The sequence below is a fragment of the Serinus canaria genome, chromosome 5 (genome assembly GCF_022539315.1).
Source record: "Serinus canaria isolate serCan28SL12 chromosome 5, serCan2020, whole genome shotgun sequence".
In the NCBI taxonomy this organism is placed as follows: domain Eukaryota; kingdom Metazoa; phylum Chordata; class Aves; order Passeriformes; family Fringillidae; genus Serinus; species Serinus canaria.
In genome coordinates this window covers 23,280,254-23,301,104 of record NC_066319.1, presented here as the reverse complement: position 1 = coordinate 23,301,104, position 20,851 = coordinate 23,280,254, and the positions used below count along the sequence as shown (strand labels likewise).

General features: G+C 38.2%; 1 protein-coding gene across 9 annotated transcripts in view; it reads left to right on the top strand.

Annotated features, from left to right (window-relative positions):
- Positions 1 to 20,851, top strand: part of MADD (MAP kinase activating death domain) — a 69,388-nt gene that overhangs the window by 38,691 nt on the left and 9,846 nt on the right. For 8 of the 9 annotated variants that reach the window (XM_018907759.2, XM_050974813.1, XM_050974812.1 and 5 more), the window contains 11 exons: positions 6,766 to 6,863; positions 7,195 to 7,278; positions 7,727 to 7,885; positions 9,363 to 9,471; positions 10,464 to 10,584; positions 12,810 to 12,915; positions 13,954 to 14,064; positions 14,953 to 15,060; positions 15,150 to 15,314; positions 16,433 to 16,505; positions 17,408 to 17,514. In XM_018907759.2, coding sequence (XP_018763304.1) covers positions 6,766 to 6,863; positions 7,195 to 7,278; positions 7,727 to 7,885; positions 9,363 to 9,471; positions 10,464 to 10,584; positions 12,810 to 12,915; positions 13,954 to 14,064; positions 14,953 to 15,060; positions 15,150 to 15,314; positions 16,433 to 16,505; positions 17,408 to 17,514 — 1,241 coding nt within the window. Of the gene's footprint in view, positions 1 to 3,670; positions 3,725 to 6,765; positions 6,864 to 7,194; positions 7,279 to 7,726; positions 7,886 to 9,362; positions 9,472 to 10,463; positions 10,585 to 12,809; positions 12,916 to 13,953; positions 14,065 to 14,952; positions 15,061 to 15,149; positions 15,315 to 16,432; positions 16,506 to 17,407; positions 17,515 to 20,851 lie in introns of all 9 variants that reach the window. The other variant, XM_050974814.1, reaches the window with a different exon arrangement.

Below are 20,851 nucleotides of genomic sequence, written 5' to 3'. Positions count from 1 at the left end.
AGATGTCCTGCATTTCAGTTAGTTGTTTGGTTTGCTCTGGGTGCTTCATTACTTTTCTGTAGAAGAGAAAAAGGAAAGTATGCTTCTAGCACAACTAAGAATAAACCGAGCTCTAGGACAGTGTTCTTTTAAAGAATGAAGGGAGATCTTTTGATGAGATTGCTAAGACTGCTTCTTTCCCTTTGATGAAATTAAAGCCTCATAGAAATGGAAATGATAGACATCAGATAGTTCCTGTTTGTGAAGCATCATAAGAAGTGCTTTTCAAAAGAAGTGCTATGCAATATGCCATGTTAGCTACTGTTGCCAGAATATAAACCTCAAACAATTCACAGTCTTCAAGGACAGACAAAGGTACATTCTCATTGATGGTTCTGATGCTATGATGGTTTCCACCTGTCTTTTATGGAGCTAAATTACAAGAAGAATATGGTTTTACCTAGACTGACTGAAGTTCAAAAGACTTGAATGTTTTTCCTGAAGCCTTTTTTTCTATCTGCTTTTGTCTTTTACCACAAAACATCAATTGATATGCAAGTCACTTTTTAGGAAATTGCTGTAAAAATAGTGTAGTCTCCATGTTCATCTGACTTGTGTGATCTAGAAGTAAAGGGTGTTTGTCTTGTGTTGCAGAGAGATAATTTAAAGTTGCTTGCCCATTATACTTCCTTTATATTCTGTCATAGAATCTTCAGAACAAGAGAGCTTCAGATACACAGGACTGGTGTTAGTCGCAGGTTAGCTGTGAAATGCAGGTGTTCTCATTCAAATGAATTTATTTAGAGAAGAACACTTGGTAAATATTTACATCTTGCTGAAATAACAACGTATTTGTTAGTAGTTCCATTTAAACATGGGGAAAAAGTGTTTTTATGAGAAGTTGATCCAGCACTAGAACAACTAGAACAACTAGGTTGCCTGGAAAGGTGGTGGATTCTCCATCTGTGGAGAAAGTGAATACCTCAATGGGCATGGTCCTGTGGTAGGCAGCTTTAGTTGATCTTGCTTTAAGCAGGGAGGTTGGATAGATGATGTCCTTGGATCCCTTTGAACTTCAGCAGTTCTGTGATTCTGTGAAGTTTGGAAGGTACTTACAGCCTTAGGTTGCAAATATGTAAATACAACTTTGAATTAAACTCTTGGTATTGTATAGAATTGGACTGCTACCCTTTTTACCTAGATACAGGAAGAAATACTAGAATGAGAAGTTTTCAGAAGCATGGAGCAAAATAATGCACAGCTCTGTTTGCAGTAGTCATATGTAAAGTGTATGTTGGTATGGTGATTAAACTGCTTCTCAAATCTAGAGCTGAATATATGGTAGCTGAATCTGTGGAGTTTTCTGGTACTACAGGAACAATGGCCATAAAGTTCCCAGGGTTTCCTATTTCTGAGGTGAAGTAGGATGGATTTTTACCATCTGAGCTTTGATCTTGACCGTGCTTGATACCTAATTCCTACCGAGAAAATTCAGTGTCAAGATGATGCTTCTGACACTCACCAGTTGCTCACTTCTGGGGTTCTTGTCTTCCAGGGTTTATCACCTGTAGGGTAGGTCTTTTTGTTAATACACTGGTGACTTTTAAATTGATAGTTAATTAATTTACCCCTTTATGTTAGTGATAAGTTTGGTTTATTGCATGCTTTCCATAAATGTTAATGAAAATGTCAGTACTTACTGAAGTTTCTATTACTAGTTTTTAAAAATTGTTTAATCTGGTCAGATCACTTTATTTTGGTTGTTTTTTTTAAACAGAAAAGACTGTGCTACATACTTTATCCACATCTGGTCCTTTTTGGACCTGCTGTCCTGTTTAGTTCAGGGTCATGTAACAAAGCCATGGGTATAGTTTTTTTTAGTATTTTATGTATTTTTAGTATTTTATGCCCTGTGAGTTTATTTGAAGTTTTGTTTTTCTGTTTTGACTAAGTAATTGAGAGTAAAATCTGGTCTGTTTTTAATGTACTAGCATATACTCTACACTAAATTAACAGACAAGTCAGCCAAAAGTAAGTTAATGGCAGGTGTTGTAGCTTTCAGACTGGTGATTTTTAAAGTAAAGCTGTATAGACTGAGCATGGAAGAGGCCAGATATTTTCAAAGCCCTTTAACAAACAAACTCAGTCCATCCTAGAGATTGTTATCTCTGTCAGTGTATGCTCAGCTTGATAAGCCTGTAGGATGCTGTTTGGATCCCTCAGCAATTTTATCCATCTGTCTATTTATGAAAGTTGAAGGAACATCCATCAATCATGAAGCAGATCCAGAAATTGGTAGGCTAGAAGTAATCTTTCTAGCTTTTTCTACCTTGTTTTTCATAATACTTTGTAGCCCTCCTCCACAGTTGTAATCTATCCTTTTAATTTTTTTTTCCAGTGGACATTTTGCTCAATAGAACTTGTTTAGAGCCTGTCTTGCCCTTATTTCTGCTATTCGCAGGGTAGAATGGGTTTCCAACACACTTAAGTGACCTTTCAGTTGCTCAGGAAGTTTTCTTAAAGAGCAGTAAAAGAACATTTTACTTCTTTTATCCTTCCCTTTGCCGCTTTTCTAAGAGGATCTTCCTCTGTAGTGTCTCCAACTTTATTGGTGCTAGTGAGATAGGATGGTGCCTAACACTTGGAGTCAGCTCACCATGTCAGCTTGTAATGTATCCTTTGGCCAAAGGGCCAGTGCCTGAAATGATCTGATGTTTCTGAGCAGAAAAGGTGACTGCATTTCAGAGAGTTGAACAATGTGAATGATAGAAAAGTGCAAGTGCCTCATCACTGTTTTGTCCCAGGGCTGAGTTTCAAATTCAGTTTTAAGAAAACTTCACACTGTTTTGCTGGTCTGTGCATTGTATATTCTCTTATGAATTTGTAGACTTGATTAGAGTGCTGTGACTTTTAGCTTTGGAAGTTGGAGTGAAGCATGTCTGATATCTTGCTTACTTTAGTTTTTCATCATTTTCTATTCTCTATACCCTGGTAGGAGCAAGTGGATGCAGAGAAGTTCACCTCTTCACATATAGGACAGGTTCATAGGCAGAGCCAGGCATTTATTGAGAATGTTGTCAGGTCAAAAATAACTTGTAAACTTTGTTATAATATGTAAGACATAATATTGATTAAATGTTGTGTTAACCTACACTTTAATAGTTTTGGAATTGCTGCTGTTGTTTTTTGTGTCTTTCTCCTTTCAGTAATATAAACTAGAGATATTAAAATGTTTCTCTTAATTAGAGCTTCTGTGATGCCTGCGTTTTAGAGAAGTAAATATCTGACAGTCTTAAATCCCTTTCTTAGTAAAGGTGATTAATTATTTGTTCCTAAGAGCTGATTAACTGCTGTCAAAGTGGGGCCCATGGAGGGGAGGGGGGGATGCACCACCACCACTGTATGAAGTCATCTCTAATGTTTGAATACTGTTACTAAGAGATGATGCAGTGCTCGATACCTAATATTGATTTCTTTTAAACTGGTGTTAATTAACCCTTCACTCAGTAGTTGTCATAAAATTCTTCCTTTTTTTTCCTTTTTTTCCCTATTTTTTTGTTTTGTTTTTGTTTTTGTTTTTTTGAGGTGAAGGGGTGGGGTTTTTGTTTGAAATTTTTTTCCCCATTTTCACCTGTCTGACCAGCTGCTGACTCTTTCTCTTTCTCTCCTGCTTTCAATGCATCTTGGGTAGAATTGTGGAACAAGCACCAGGAAGTGAAAAAGCAAAAATCTTTGGAAAAAACGAGTAAGGAAATTTAAAAAAAAAAAAGTAGAAACTGACTCCTCCAGCCTCCCCATAACTGCCAACTCCCCAGGTGCAGGGTGAGCTTGCATCTCTGGCACACAGGTTTTATACTGACAAGAACAAAATCTATCAAGAAAGTCTCCATTAAAGGACCAAACAGATCTATTTGCCCTGAGGAAATGATGTTCAAATGTCTCTTCTTTTTTTTTTTTTTTTTTCCTTTCTTTTTTCCTCCCCCAATTATTGCCTTCAAAGAAGAGGAAGTAGGTGTTCTGCATCCTCACCAATAAGATACATATGGAAGACTTTTAAGTATAAGACTTTTAAGTATACTCCATCTCCTTCATTAAAAGTTAAAACTTTTTAAACAAGTTGTTGACATGGATATATTGGTTGATTAACTATTACTGGAATGAAGAATTCCTGTTTGTCCAAACCATGGGATGGTGAATTTTGTTAACTGGCATCAACTACGAACAGTCTGAAACAAGAAATACTTCTGAGGGGGAGAGAGAAGGTGTATGTGAATAATTGTATTTAGTGATGACTTCTAGAAAATAGCCTCATAATAAAGAATCAACCTGATTTTGGTTTTCATATCCCTTGGTAAAGAAGGAGTGAAATAGTTTGAGGCTGTGGCAGAGTCTAAATAATAGTCTAAATTGACACAAATCTGAACATCTGTTGAAATAGGGTAATGAATAAAATTTTGAATATGTATACTCCACAGGTGCAATACCAGGTTTTGATTTTTTGGTTGTCACTGTTGTAAATAGGGACATATGACTTGAGGGCAACAGCCAATTTATAACGGCCATGCTGTGGTAGGTGTTTCCTAACCATAAGCTTAGTTTGTACTTTGTAGAGCTGATGCTACCTATTTTACTGACTGAAAATTGGGAAGGATTAATAGTTGAGATGAATGAGTGAAGATTCCTAACATTCTGACTAGGCCTGAGTTTGCTTCCCTTAGTTTTAGGCACCTCACTCAGTTAAATACTTCTGTTAAGTACAAATTAGCATGTGGAGTTAGCTCAGAGAGGATGGGGTGACTGGAGCACCTCTGCAGTCCAGCTTACTGTACCTCAGTTGTGAATTGCTACCTGCTGGGGTAGGGGTGTGTGAGACAGACACACAGCACATGCACACACCTGCCCTCCCAAACAGCCTGTCAGGTAGGAGCCTGTGTTGGGAGGGATAAATGGAAGTTTTAGTGTTCCACGTGTATTAGACATATGGCTCCATGAAGAAGGGGAAGGGAGGTTTTTAAGTGCTTGTAAATTGACGGTGACAACAATGCAGTTGTAGCTATTGTGCTTCTTAAACTCAGTTACAGGCCTCAAATATCTGAACTGCTTCAGTCAATTTCAATTCCTTTAAAAGTCAAACTGCCAGAAACATATCAGAATTATGTGTTGGGACAGGAAACTCCTAAATTGCTTAAAACACACAGCTGAAATTTTGTGTTATTGCTGTAGTAATGAGATATAAAACTTTTGGCTGTATCAGAACTAGAAATGATGACCACTTGAATGAGTGGATATAGACTTCTAGAAGTGAGCTATGTGCATTTCAGTGGAAAATAATATTCCAAATTCTTAGAAAAGATATTTTTAGTTATTTTTCTTCATAAATTCTGTTTATGCTTTCTCTTTCTTAGAATCTTTGAGGAGTTGATTTACAGTAACTAAGGCATTTGGGTCTAGAGGCAAAATGCTATAGCAAATGAAGAATGCTTTCATTTCACAGGAAGAGTAGGTGGTTGAGTAGTAAGCTAGCATGGTCTGCACAGCCCGCTTATGGCTTTGCTGTTCATGAGTTTACATATCATCTCAAACTCACTCCCACAAATCTTTGTATATTATCCTTCTCTCTCTCTCTCTCTCCTCCCGTTCCTTTTTTCTTTCCTTTTCACTATCTTAATATTACATAAAATACAAACATGTTCATAATTCCCAGGTTGTTGTGATCAGTAGTTACATAGGTAGTGGGATTGTTTGTTTAGAGATACTGGCTATAGATATGGGTATATAATACAAATATTCCAGCAGCTGATCATGTCTTCCTGTTACTGAATAGTTGGCAGATATGGCTATGGCAGCAGTATTGCATTCAGTCTCTTCCCCTTTCTGAGAGTATTAACATTCTGTGTACAGCCTATAACACACTCTTTTCTTGCATTGTTATTTACTTCATTCAGTGCTTATCCAAATTTCTTTTCAGGCTCTATCTCTCCATCATTCTCTTTTCTTTCTGCCATCTCATCTGAGGACCATAGATGATACGATTCTAGAAGTGCATGGGAAATTGAACATAAAGCTCTTTATCCTTTCTTTCCCTTTTTTTTTTTTTTTTTTTTGGATCATTGGGTTAATGAATGCATGACTTAAAAGCTTGCTGATTTCCTCTCTCTCTCCTACCTATGTGATTGCCAACTCTGGAGAGCCATTTGTAAATGTTGTGAAGTACAGAATCATACAATTTTAATCTTTTAAAATCTTACTGGCTAACACCAATTGTCACTGTTTATTTTCTTGTCATGTGTTGCCTGATTTTTGCCTAGATAGTTGCAGTGGGCAACCAAAAAACTCAGTCCAGGACTTTGAGCAATTTAGCTGTTCAAAAAAGGATTCTGACTTATAAGTAAATAGGCATTCTTTTTGTATTACCAAGAATTAAAGGAAGTGGCTTCCTAGAGTTGAATGTCAACTGCTCTGCATGTGTTATTATAACTGGAAGCTACTTGACTGTTGTCTGTCCTCTTATCTCTCTTGAATGGCTAAGAAAGCTACTGTTTAATTATAGTCACTCCAGGACTTTGGAATATTTGAAATTCAAACTAATGTTTGAAGATGAGCAGATATGTTCTGCTGGCCTTGTTGTTTTCAGTACCAAGGAATAATAAAAAATGCTTAAAAAATCAAAGAAGTGAGAAAGCAAATCTGTTTTCTTGGTACTGTTCCTGTTTCTAGTCTGTCGTCTGCTTTCTCCTATGCTGTTTTTTCTTGATACAGTAATTATTTACTCTTTCCTTTGTTCAGGACCAGAAGGTGTGAAACAGTTTGATTTGGGAGAAACAGATGAGAAGAAATCCCAAATCAGTGCAGACAGTGGCCTCAGTTTGGCCTCAGGTTCTCAGGTCAGTGGCTCCTATGCTTGCTTTATTTATGTGGTAAGAGACAGGATTCTTCTATTCATTGCTTCATTATGGGAAGACTTCTAGGGTTGGAGTATTCTTGAGAGGCTCATTTGGTAAAATTTCTTTGCCCCTTTCTCTAGGACTTTGATCTTTGTAAACTCAATTACGGGACACCATGGTTTTTTTGAGACTGAGACAGTAGTTTCTATTTGATTGGCTAAATAAACTAAGGAAGTGTAAGGCATGGGATTCAAGAGCCCAAAAGAATGGGAAGTGATGTTCTCTCCTTATGGTAAAAACTCTTCTTGTCCTTTGTATGTTTTGTCTGCAGAAGAGTGATTTTGACTCTGTTCCCAGTGGAGGACCAACAGTTATGGTCCGAAGTACAAGCCAGGATTCTGAAGTCAGCACTGTGGTAGGATATGCCCAGAGTGAAATCTGGATGTGACTGACTGCTTGTTAAAGTGGGGAAGGGCATTTTGTGCCTACATTTTGTGTGGTGTGGCAGCATAGTGTCACACATGCATCATGAACTCTGTGAGTTCTCTCTCCAGAGCCTCTGAGTGGGTGGCAAGTATGTGTGGCAGAACATACATAGTGCTTGCTTTATGAGCACATTACAGCCTTCATATATGCTGCTTGTTGCTGCTACATATTCTTACATGTTGGTGTATTTATGGAACTAGTGCATTGCAACAATTCTATAAATATGTCTTAGTTTTGTATAAGTTATCTATAAAATAATAGAAGTTTCAAAAGGTAACCTGAGTGCAAAAAAGGCAGGTTGTTTGATGCATTGAAAATAAGAGCAAATTCTCTGGTGTATTATCTCTTGAAGGTAATTGCTTTCTTTTTCTCCACAGGTTAGTAACAGTTCTGGAGAGACATTGGGAGCAGACAGTGACTTGAGTAGCAATGCTGGTGATGGCCCAAGTGTGGAAAATGGTGGCAATTTAGCAGGATCCAGAGGCACTGTGTCAGACAGTGAAATTGAGACAAACTCTGCTACTAGCTCTATCTTTGTAAGGGCATTGCAGATTTCTTTTTTTTTTTTTTAATTAGATCTCGTACAGTAATATTTCAATGTGTGTGCACGGATGCAGTAGGATCTCTGATTCAGTTCTAAGGATTAATTAGCAATGATTTACAGTATTACAATGTCCAAGATGTAGTTTTTTCTGGATCCACATACCTTTTTTCATTTCCTGTGCAATAAATGGTTTTTTGAAAGTAGTAGATTCAGTAGATTCACTTTAGAGACTCTTGTAATGTTTAATATTAATTCAGTATTTCTCTCAATCAAATGGACATTTGGTGGGCATTTTTCATCCTTAACTAAAAGGAAAATTCCCTGTTTCTTCGGAGAGCTGCTTGGTAGAGTAAAGGAGTGATCCATTTTAGTTTTAGCAGCTGTTCTGTTTCTATTCCAAATTATTCTAAGTCATAAATTTCTAAAGCATTGCTTTAGTCCTATATGAAGTGTAGGCATAACTTTCAAATATATTTGCCTAGTTGGAAGATTTGTATGCAGTAAAACCCAAATAATTTGTGAGCACTTTGTTTTGTAAAGTCCATGATTATTGTGTATAACCTCTAATATACATCTTACCAAGAAAATAATGATACATCTGATTTGGCTAAATCAAGCTCTCAGCAAAATAAGAAAACTTGCAGTGCCTTAAGATTGGTCTCACTGTGTTCATTATTTTGTAATCCTAATGAGTAGAAGCCTTTACAGGGCTTCTACTTTTAATGTTAAAAAACAAACAAAACCATTGTATTTCATGGTAGATTTCTACAAAAAGCATGAAAATGATTTAACTACATCTGCTTCCTTAGTTGCAAGTGGGTGTCCTCTCAGTTACTGAAGAGTCAGACTTTTTTTTTAACATTTACTTTTCTGTGTTTTTGTACTAAACTAAATAGAGCAGAACTAAATAGAAACGAAATAGAATTCTAAGAAACCTTGCAAGAGATTTAGAGTAAAGATGATGGGTGTATATGATGTGCAATGAATTCAAATATTGCACCATAGTTTACCTGGGATAGAGAAATAAATGGGCCAGCTTAGTTGTCACAGTTGCTGTTGGCTGGTTGTCCCAGCTCTCACTCTTCAGGGCAGATGAGACATAATTATTTGCTTAATGTCACACCTTTATGAATGCATAAGTGTGAAATACGAGGGATGACAGAAGAGGTTCTTCCCTTCAGTGTGGGGCTTACATTTTTGTTTTTCCTCAGTTTTCCTTCAGGGAAGCACTGTGCCTCCTGTGTGTTTTGCTTTCTGTGTCTGTCTCTCTTTGATTTTTCTTTGGCTGACTCTGGATGTTTAAGTGTATTACACTGCTCTTTGAACAAAACAATTGTTTTGTGAATGTTTGCAGGAGAACCTTTTTTGAAGTATAGCTTGCAAACTTGTGTCTGTTAAACCCAACAGCACAAGAGAGAGCCCTGCAGGGTGAAGAGTTAAATTGCCAATACCTGTTGTATTATTTTCAGGCCAAGTCTCACAACCTGAAGCAGAGTGTGAAGGATAGCAAAGGGAGCACTCCAGGGAGAGGTCCAGAGGATGGGAACCAACGTGTCTATCTGTATGAAGGACTTTTGGGTATGCTATCTTTTTTTTGTAGGGGGGGGGGGAATCTTTCAGGTTGAAGTTCAGATGAAATGATTTCCAGGACAGACTGGAATTTTCACTTCCCCTGACACTGTTTTTAATGTCTAACTGTTGTCCATGCTGGTAGAATAGGAAGGCACATCAGACCATTCAGAATGAAGCCAAAGTTTTGCTGGGGAATTGAGTAAGAGCGGATTGGTGTGAGTGGTGTAGTTTGCATAAAATTAAATCTGTCCAAGTCTTTTGCTCTTCTTGAATACGAGTTCTTTAAACAGTGTGAAGAAGCAGTGAAGGAAGTTAGCTATGTGTGGAAGGGTAAAATATATCACTGATCTTGAAAAAAGATCCTTCAGCCTGAGTCACTGAACAGAGGGCTAAACTCAGAATACTAAAGGGCTTCAGGTATCTCCCTTGAATTAGGAGTACGTTGGCTAGTTTGTATTTTGTCTGGACTTGCTGTTAATCAAAAGCTCTCTCTTCCTGTGTTTTTCATCCTTCCCATTTATCGTTCCTACCTGCTTGGAATGGTGCAGGTAGGGATAAAGGATCTGTCTGGGACCAGTTAGAGGATGCTGCAATGGAAACCTTCTCTCTGAGTAATAATCTTATCTTTCCATTTCTCTGTGTGTTTGCTGTGATCTGTGTCTGTGTGAGATATTCCTGTTTCTTTGGGCCAGTGTTAACAGTTTATGGAAGAAGCTATACTCCTTAAAGAATAGAGATGAGAAGTACTTTACTGTAAGGGATTAAAAATATTGTGCCATTAATTAGAATGAGAGATTTGTCTTGTCTTTTCTTGTACACTTTTATTCAGTTGTGATATTGCTTGTGGTTTACCAGTAACATTTTTTTTTTTAAAATATAGTTTCATTGTGTGTTGGCTTATGGTATTTTCAAGGAGTGGGAATGAACAGGAATTAATCATAAAGTATCTAACTGGAATAAACAGAATAAATGCTCCGTTTTTTTTATGCATTGCATAGGCAAAGAGCGTTCCACTTTGTGGGACCAGATGCAGTTCTGGGAAGATGCTTTCTTGGATGCCGTGATGTTAGAGAGAGAAGGAATGGGGATGGACCAGGGACCTCAGGAGATGATTGACAGGTAAATTCTTTAGTAGACCTTTTTCCTCCTCATTGTTTCACCTGGGGCTGAAATAGTAAAAAGAGTAAGGAAAAAAATTACTTTAATTCTGCTTAACATGCTATTATCACTTTGTAAACCTTGTTACTTGGATAGGAACACTCTGTGCTGGGTTAGGAACTGGCTGGATGGCCGGGCCCAGAGAGTGGTGGTGAATGGTGCTACATCCAGCTGGCGGCCAGTCACCAGTGGTGTCCCTCAGGAGTCTGTGCTGGGACCAGTTCTGTTTAATATTTTTATTGATGATATGGACGAGGGTTTAGAATCTTTCATTAGCAAATTTGCAGATGACACTAAGCTGGGAGCATGTGTCGAACTGTTAGAGGAACGGAGGGCTTTGCAGAGGGACTTGGAATGGTTGGATGGATGGGCAAAATCTAATGGGATGAAGTTCAATAAGTCCAAGTGCCGAGTCCTGCACTTTGGCCACAATAACCCCCTGCAACGTTATAGGCTGGGGACAGTGTGGCTGGACCGTGCTCAGGTGGAAAGGGACCTGGGGGTGCTGGTTGACAGTCGGCTGAACATGAGCCAACAGTGTGCCCAGGTGGCCAAGAAGGCCAATGGCATTCTGGCCAGTATCAGGAATAGTGTGGCCAGCAGGAGCAGGGACGTCATTCTTCCCCTGTACTTGGCACTGGTAAGGCCACACCTTGAGTATAGTGTCCAATTCTGGGCCCCTCAGTTTAGGAGGGACATTGAGATGCTTGAGCGTGTCCAAAGGAGAGCAACAAGGCTGATGAGGGGCTTGGAACACAAACCGTATGAGGAGCGACTGAGAGAGCTGGGATTGTTTAGCCTGGAGAAGAGGAGACTCAGAGGTGACCTTATCACTCTCTTCAACTTCCTGAAGGGTGGCTGTGGTGAGCTGGGGGTCAGTCTCTTTCTCCGGGCAACAACAGAGAGAACAAGAGGACACAGTCTCAAACTGCGCCAAGGGAGATACCGGCTAGAATTAAGGAGGAAGTTTTTCACAGAAAGAGTGATCAAATACTGGAATCATCTGCCCAGGGAGGGGGTGGAGTCACCATCCCTGGATGTGTTCAAAAAAAGACTGGATGTGGCACTTAGTGCCATGACCTAGTTGAGCTGTTAGAACATGGGTTGAACTCAATGATCTTAAAGGTCCCTTCCAACCTAGAAATTCTGTGATTCTGTGATACTATACCTGACTATTCCAAAGGGAGCCTTTTCTCTCTCTGCTGGTCAGTAGCTCCTGATACTGAAATACTTGTCTTTAGTTATGACATATGTATTTTTTAACTGTTGTGGTGAGATATTTCCAGAGAAATGGGTAATGTAAGCATAAGAACAATATGAAGGTATAGAATAGACTAGATCATTAGTAAAGCAAGGGATTTCTGTGGCAGGATGGCTATATTCTGGAATAATAGTGTTTTCACATACAGTGAAAGAATTCAATAGTTCCAGAAATGGCATTTTGAGCCTTCTCTAAATGCAAAGTAACTTAAAGGTGTTTTCACAGCTTGTAGTTAAAACAAAACAAAACAAAAAACCTCATGAGGAAACCACTCTCTAGAAATATCTGCGTGGTTGCCTAAGGCTTGACTGCTTCTAGGATGTCAGTCTTGACTCACTTCCTCTTCCTCCCCCCAGTTCAGTTAACAGCTGATCATTCTGAGCTCTTGTCCACCACCTGCAGCTCTACTGCCTCCATCCATGCTATCATGGAACATGAAATCTGATAGCCAAAATAAGAACTAGTTTGGGGTGATAGTGTCAAAACTATTATTCCAGAAACTGCCTGCCTTACTGGAAAAAGAGAGTGCCTGGTGCACTTCCTTCATCAGCTTTCTTCTGCCTTGCAGCTGTCCTTAAGCTCTAATGTGGGATAGCTCTTCTGCTGAGTTACGTGTTCCTCTTCTGACAGTTGCAATTGTCACGGAGCTGCCACTGCAGAGAACAGGAAATGGATGATAAGCCCAGCAGACCACTAACAAATTTCCCACTGAGCAGATGTTATTTGCTTCAACTAGTTAATAATTAAGGGAAATGTTTAATTACTGATGACAGTGTTTTACTGAAAAATGCCCATTTGACTTAGTGTTTTTAGAGGTTTTATTTGCTGTACGCTTTGCAAACAGTGCTGTGTCCTCTGCCAGTGCTTTTAGTGAAGTGGATGAAGAATGCCTGTGAGTCTGCTTCAGATGTAGCTCTTCTTGCAGGTATCTTTCCCTGGGAGAACACGACCGAAAGCGCTTGGAGGATGATGAGGATCGCTTGTTGGCTACTCTGCTGCATAATATGATTGCTTATATGCTTATGATTAAGGTGACTTCTTGTTCTTTTTAGTAGATGGCTACTCAGATTTAAGCAGTATATTTCATTTGTGTTGTTTTGAAACCATACATCTTTGTTTATGAAACTCAGAAATGTGTGTAATAGGGGCAGTTTCTAGTAGAAACTGCAAAGTTGGAAGGCTTTCTGTTACTAGAGAGATGAATTTATTTGAGCTGTCAAGGGAAGCATAATCCTGCTAACCCAACACTTTGATACTTTATTTTCTCATTTTGCATAGCAGAGCCTTGTAGGATTTAATTTTAAAATATATTGAAGAACACAATGCTGCTTCCAATCACAAAGAATTCTTGTCAAAGGAAGGAAGCAGATTGAGTTTGTTTTATATACTCCACAACGTTAAGGTCATAATGCAAATGTGTTAAAAAACAGTGTTTGATCCAGCTTGAAATCAGCACTCAAGCATGGGTGTACTGTCTTTGAAGCCTTCAGTATCCATGGTTGGCATTAATAGTAGCCTTTTGAAATGGCAACTGAGGCAGAAATATTTTGCTTCTGAGCTTGCCTGCAGCTCATCTTCAGGAAGAACCTTTTGCTGTTTAAAGGCTCTCTGGGAGTCTTTGTTAGAGCCACAGCCTAGTGCCCAGGAAATACATGGTGAAAGAATAAGAACTCTGAAAGACACCATGTTGTGTTGAGGGCTCCACAGCTTCATAGCATGAGTCTGTGCACAGGAAGAGGTGGAGGAGATGGTCTGGCCAGTAAAGTGGTAACATGGAGGACTGAGGCTTTTGATGTCAGTAGTTGGAAGTGGTGGGTAGTGGAACTGCAGCTCGTGCACATGGGCAGGCAGGAAATCTGTTGTGCACAGCATCACCTGCACAGTAGCTGGAAAAAGTGGGATATGTGCAATGTGGTCCTGTACTACTGATTAAAGAGGCCCTAGAATGAGTGAATTGGATATAAGTTGTTTTACTTCTTAGCAATGGAAACCAAGATATATTTGGGAGATTGGAGTTTCCTCCTGTGAATAGAGAAGAGTATGCAACTGTCTGTGTATCTGCTTTCTAGGTGAACAAGAATGATATTAGGAAAAAGGTGCGTCGTCTAATGGGAAAATCACATATTGGATTGGTGCACAGCCAGCAAATAAATGATATTCTAGACAAACTTGCCAATCTGGTAAGTAAAACAGTGATGAGCGGGATAGATCTCTGGGATCTACAGTGGAGGAAATAAATTGCCTGAAAAATCTTATGTATATTCTCTGCAACACTGATTTAAAAATATTAAAAATAATTAAGTGAATTTTTAAATGCTACTTTTCACAAATATAGAATAAAGACTGTGACTATATGACCCTGTTTTTAATTTTTAATGTTACACAGTTATCAGTTAGAGCTGCAATACAAATATGTATTAACATGACACTTATGTACAACAGTTCTATGCAACATTAATGTTTTCTTAATAACGGTTGTTGGCAGGAACCTTTATGATGACTATGACTGTAAGAAGTGTTTATTTTCTATCAGTTTCCAGGCTACTATAAGACTTAGAGCAATCAGTTTCTGTACAAAGCTGTTCCCAGTACTCATAGAGAATAAACCTGATGTCCTGTAATGATCAATAAGAATATAGGCTAAAGCTTTAGTTAGTAAATCTAGCCAGTTTTTAACACAACCATCATCAGGGTGGACACAAGTTAGGCTCTTTTAAAGGTAATTTCTACCTTTGGGACTTACTTTTCTGCACAGAAAAGGTACAAAATTATCTTATAATTAACTGGGAAAAATCAGGCCAGTTTACTGCAATGATACCAGAACTCAGACATCTCACTTTCCCATACTGAGTATGGTACCACATGAATATTGTATGCTGTCATAACTCTCCCAGTCACACTTGTTGAAACTAAACTTACTAGAGTATCTTGCTTACAGTTTTGTCCAAAATTGTCTCCAATGAGCTCATTAAATACTGTTAAAAATTCTTCTTTCTTTCATTTGTGTCACCTAATGTTTTGGGTTTTTTTCAATGTTCATTCATGATTGCATGTGGGTTTTTTTCTAGAACGGACGGGAACTCCCTGTGAGACCCAGTGGCAGCCGCCACATCAAGAAGCAGACTTTTGTAGTACATGCTGGGACAGACACAACAGGAGACATATTTTTCATGGAGGTAGAGACAAGAATAATACTAATGCAACCAGTAGCAGAAGAAATAAGAGAAACAGCATTAAAATCTTACATAATATTTTGTGCTCCCAGGTGTGTGATGATTGTATTGTGCTGAGAAGCAACATTGGAACTGTGTATGAACGTTGGTGGTATGAGAAGCTCATCAACATGACTTACTGTCCCAAAACAAAAGTGCTTTGCCTCTGGCGCAGGAATGGCCAGGAGACACAATTGAACAAGTTCTACACAAAGAAGGTTTGTATCTTGTTTTATATACACAGTACTGCAGGGATAACTGCACAGAAAAAACCAAATCCTTTGCATGTCATATTCCATGTGTAATCAAAAAATAGCACTCTCTTTCCAGCACTGGTTACTGAGCTGCAATGGCTGTTTAGCAGCACTGACATCTGAAACTGGCATTATGCCCTGTCATTTACTTGAAGACAGTTGTCCACCAGAAAGTAATTTAAGAAATGACATGTAGCTTTTTTGTTGGAAGAAGGAAAGCATCAGTATTACTAAGTATTGTGTGAGCTTGCAGGCTTGTGAAGATAGTAAAAATACTACAGAAACCTAAATAAAACTATGCCCTAGGAGTTAAATGTATAATTTTTGATCTTAGAATTCTAGAATGGCTTGGGTTGGAATGGGCCTTTAAGATCACTTACTTTCAAGCCTCACTGCCATGGGACACCTTCCATTAGTCCCTCTGTGCATGTCACAGACAAAGGTGTAAAACAGCATCGGACCCAGTACTTGACACCCAAGGAACACCACTTGTCACTGGTTTCTGCTTGGATGCAGAGGCATTATCTCAACTCTTTTGAGTTTATCCATCCATCAAATTTGTTCCTTTGTAGTACAAAGTAGCTCAGCCTTCTCTGTGTCCTGTATCTTGGGCTATTGATAGAAAATTTTCTTAGATTTAGCTCTGAGATTATGGCCTTATCTCAGAGTTGAAGGAAGATGAAGAGAAGAATATACCATAAGGAAATTGATACGAATAACAAAAAGATAGGTATTATGTGCATGACTAGTGATATTGATTGCTGGAAGCTGAAAGAAAGGAAGGGATTATTTTGATGCTTATTCTACACTAAGAAACTGCATAGGCTTGGTTAGGATGTGCCAATGCATGAACTCTTCACTGACTTTTGTGGTTGATGCTATGAAATAGTTTCTCTATCATCTTGTAAAACAAATATAAATACTAACTAGTAATTAGGTGTGCTTGAACTTGTATTGGCTTTTGGTCATTGGGCATCACATGGGGCTTGTTTTTTTTGTAGAATCTTAGAATCTTGCTGTTCTTTTCCCTCCCTTAGTAATTTGGAGAAATAACATTGTATTACTCTTCTTATATCTGTTAGTGTCGGGAACTGTACTACTGTGTAAAAGACAGTATGGAGCGAGCAGCAGCAAGGCAGCAAAGCATTAAACCAGGTACAAGATTTTAAATGTTGGGAACATTTGTTGTTTGATCTCCAAATCAGCAATTTTTTAAAATTAATAACTCCTTCAAACAAAATCTTCTTTTACTAGGGGTAACTTTGTGCATCCATGTGCAAGTAGCAGATTGTTGTTTTTAGCAAGAGTGTATTTGAAAGGTATTTTTAAGAATTGGACAATAATGTAGCATTAAAAATATGTTTGAAAAGTGTTTGCACTGTGTTAAAAGCCATTCCCCAGAGCTCAGTGGTTCTGCAAAAAATGATAATTTTTCAAAAATAATTATAAGAACACACTTTCTAGCTGAACTGAAAAATGCAAAAGAAACTAGATGAAAATGTCTAGATTATTTACCCATTAATAACTTCTATTAAATTATTATTTAAATAGTATTTTGACATTTTAATTGCTTAAAACAATACCATGCAGTGCAGCTCACAAATACAAGCCTCCTTTGTGCTGCTTATGTATCTGTACTTAAGACTATGTTCTCTATGGTATTATGTGATTGCAGGGTCTTGCTATTCAGAAATGAAATGTGGTATTTAAAGCAAACAAACAATACCCCAATATGACATACAATAAATACAGGATGACATTGATGTTACTTCATGTTAGCAGAATGAAATTCATTACAATTTGTAAAATTCTAGTGCTTCTTAGAAAGCTGTCATTAGTGAGTGGACTCACTGAAATGGTCTCTACTATTCTTAGTAGTGTCCTTTTGCTATGCAGATCAATAGGAATTATGTTTTTACTATTTAATATTCCCCTTCCACATACCATGACTTGACTGATTGCTTTCTGTACTCTCTCTCTCTCTCTCTCTCAATGAATTTTGGTTTGGTTTGTTGTTGTTTTTCTTTTGGATTTTTTTTTCTTTATTAATATCACAGGCCCTGAGTTGGGTGGTGAGTTCCCTGTGCAGGATATGAAAACTGGTGAAGGAGGTCTTCTTCAGGTCACACTGGAAGGAATTAATCTGAAATTTATGCACAGTCAGGTATGAGGGAAATCTATGAGAAGACTGAGCATGAAGCTTTCTGCAGCACGCTTGTATAGGTGTTTCCTCTTCCCAGAGTATCAGTAAGGACAGGGGATAGTTTGATGTGGGTAAGGAAACTTAGATATATTTACACTCAAACCCACAAGCATGTATCACTATATATGTAAAAACACACTGAAATTAAATATCCTCAGGAAAACTATAATCTGTTAAAGAAAGATGTTGATAGGTCTTTCAGCTTCTTGTTTCTTGTGACCTGAATTGTCTAAGCAGAAAACAAATGTTAGCCTGTATTAAGGGACAGAAAAAGTGATCAATAATAATCTAAGCTGCTATAATGCATCACACCGTGAACAAATCCTCATTGCATAAGCAGTCAGCCTTAAAGATACAGTGTTTGAGTATTACAGGTACAGAAGGCAACCTTCTGCACTGTATTTAATCTATTGTATTTTAAAATTTTAGAAATTATCTAGAAGTTTGTATGAAAATAAAACAGGAAACTGGCTCTTGATGTAATTTACAAAAAATAAGAAAAAAGTACTTATTCCTTTTTCCTTCGAAATAGCAGGTATTGTGGGCATAGAGGAAACACAAGTAAAATTGTCATTTTCTTCCTTTCTCTGGATGTTGTTTCTGTTGCTTCCTTTGATCCTTGTTTTTTATTTTGCTTTATGTTTTTTTGTTTTGCATATATTAAATGCATGCTATGCTAGACAGTAGAATCAATTTTTAGGGGAGAAGGGAGAGTGTGTGTGTATGTGTGAGAGAGAGAGAGAGAGAGAAAGAAAGAAAAGCTTCTGTCGGTTCTCTGTGGAGTGTTTTTTCCTTTCCTCCTGACTAGACTTTTCTCCCCACACAAGCTTTGTTTTTCTTTGAGGATATATCAGTGTAGATCCCACTCGAAGTGCACATGCATCTCAAACACACATGCTGAGAATCTTTAATACTTCTCCCAAGGTCACAGCAGCACCATGTGCCACTTTGAGTTCATATGTGCCAGTATAATTAGTGGAGGGTTGTGAACCTCCCTCAGTTTCCTTGCTGTCTCGTAAAAGGGTAGAACCTGGACTCTGTCCAACCTGCTGTAGAGTTTCAGACCTACTCTGTGATGAAACATTCTACTTGACTAAGTTACAGATTTTATCTTTTCATTGGATGTACTGAAATGCAAAGAACTGTAAGAGGAAGTTATTGGTTGTACAGAATGAATTTTCATAGTTCTTGAAAATGACAGGTCTAAAGCCTTTGAAAATTAAACCCTGGTCGCAAACCAACAGTTTGATATCCTTATAGATGGATAGAATAGAAATTAATTTGTCCTAAGGTAAGGACACAAAATAGGAATGTTCCGTTTGCTTCTTCTTGCCCAGAAGTCAAAAAAGTTGTGCTCAAACTGCTTTTCTGAGTGGAGATGACTCTATTTCATAAATGAAAAGGCAGGCAAATTCACGTTTGCAGTGAGAAAGGGCATATGAAAAGATAGCCACGTCAGCAGCAGCATGGTTTCTTAAGCATAGCAGGCATCTTCACAAGACAATGACCCTCAGTGTTAAGCACATAGTGAGCACACATGTATTTGTGCAAAAGAAGAACTCCAGATGCAAGCCTTATTTTTTTCCTGAAAGGCTGGAATGACATTCAGAAAGAACTTTAGGCAAACCTTGTATTGACTTTTAGTGTGGGACTGTCTGGAGCATTACTTTAATACTGAGACCTGTGCTACTATAAGAACTCACAGAATACCAACTTTATCATATCCTTTCTTAGAGAGAATGGTGTTCTGATTTGCTGTCTGTCATGAAGATTCCTATCTTTTTTCTGGAAAAGAGTCTGTACAGGCCAGACCTGTGACATATGCCAGCAACCTCCCTTACCTGAAGGATTATTCCTTCTCTTCATCATCTTTCCAATGAAGCTATTGCCAGATGAGTTGCCATTACTTAAGATGGATATTGAAACAAGTGCAGTTCTGGAAAATACACTGCATTTATTCAGTATGTTTAATTTTTGGTCTGTTAGATTATATTACCAGCTGACCAGGGCATTCAGTACCATATAGGGCATCCAAGAGATATAACCTTTATTTCCTACTCAAAGCAAAGTGTCTAGACAGATAGCAAACATGTATCATTTGAGGGTATCTGTAGAATGGACAACAGTAGCAATTACATAGAGAACTCCTACTAGTTGCACCATGCAAAAAAAAAAAAAAAAAAATCCCCTCCAGTTTTAAAATCTTTGGAGCTAAAAGATGTTGGCATTCTTATTCTGACACTCATCAACCAGTCTGTTTTCTTAATAAAAGGTCTGCTATTCTGGATGATTTTTTTTTTCAATTCTTGTATACATTGTGTGAATTGCTTCCTAAGGCAGTTGATTTCAGAAAATTTGTATAAGCATCATTAAAATCAGGATCTCACAGCCGTTTTTCAGTGTTGCAAATGGCATTTTCTATTTCTGTTGAGTTTGAATGGGGATACTGACCAAGGAAAGCCTATAGGATCTCATCAGGCACAGCTTTCTCCTCATCTTCCTCTCCTTACTTAATATGATGGCCCTGTTCTTGGCTATCTTTCCAAGTATTCTTTTCAGTGTTGTGGCTTACTAGTATAAGGGATTTCTATTGCTCTGCTTTATTGGACATCAGAGAATTCATTTAGAACATAGGCAGAGGGGCTTCCCCTCTTTAAAAGAAAAACGTACATGGAGTCTATGTGAGAAGAGTGAATATACTGCTTCAGTGTGAAGCTTGCTGTTATGAAGCTGTTTTTGAAGGCTCTCGATTTGCGGTGTGCGTACTTTCGTACCGTCTTGTGAATTCCTTAGGCAAAGTCTCTGATGCATGGTGGGACAACCTGGTACTGACATGTGAGAGTTGTCTTTCGTGTTCACAGATTGTCTCACCATGCTGCAGCACATGCAAGTTTAAGAATAAAAAGTGTTGAAGTCTGTGCCTAGCAGGTTAGAGGATGTTCTTTAGAATAGGGAGGAATCAAGTGTACCTGTGGCATTGGCAGATAATTCTGAGCTCACATCTACAAACTCTGTTGTAACATTGGGACTCAGTAGCCTGTGCCTGTTATGAATTCATCTGTGTCAAAAATAGATGGAAGCTTAATAAGATGCATAAGGCACATGCTCATCTACAGTAGGATCCACACTGAATGGTCTGTCTTGAGGAACCAGTTTCCCTAGGGTAAGTAACTGCTATTTCCTTTATGTGTGTTTTCTGATTGAGTGAGAGGAGAGCATTTCTGTCCCTTAAACAATATAGCAAGAAATTGCCCTTTAACTCATATCTTCTGAAAATGGATTGTAATTGGGACAAACT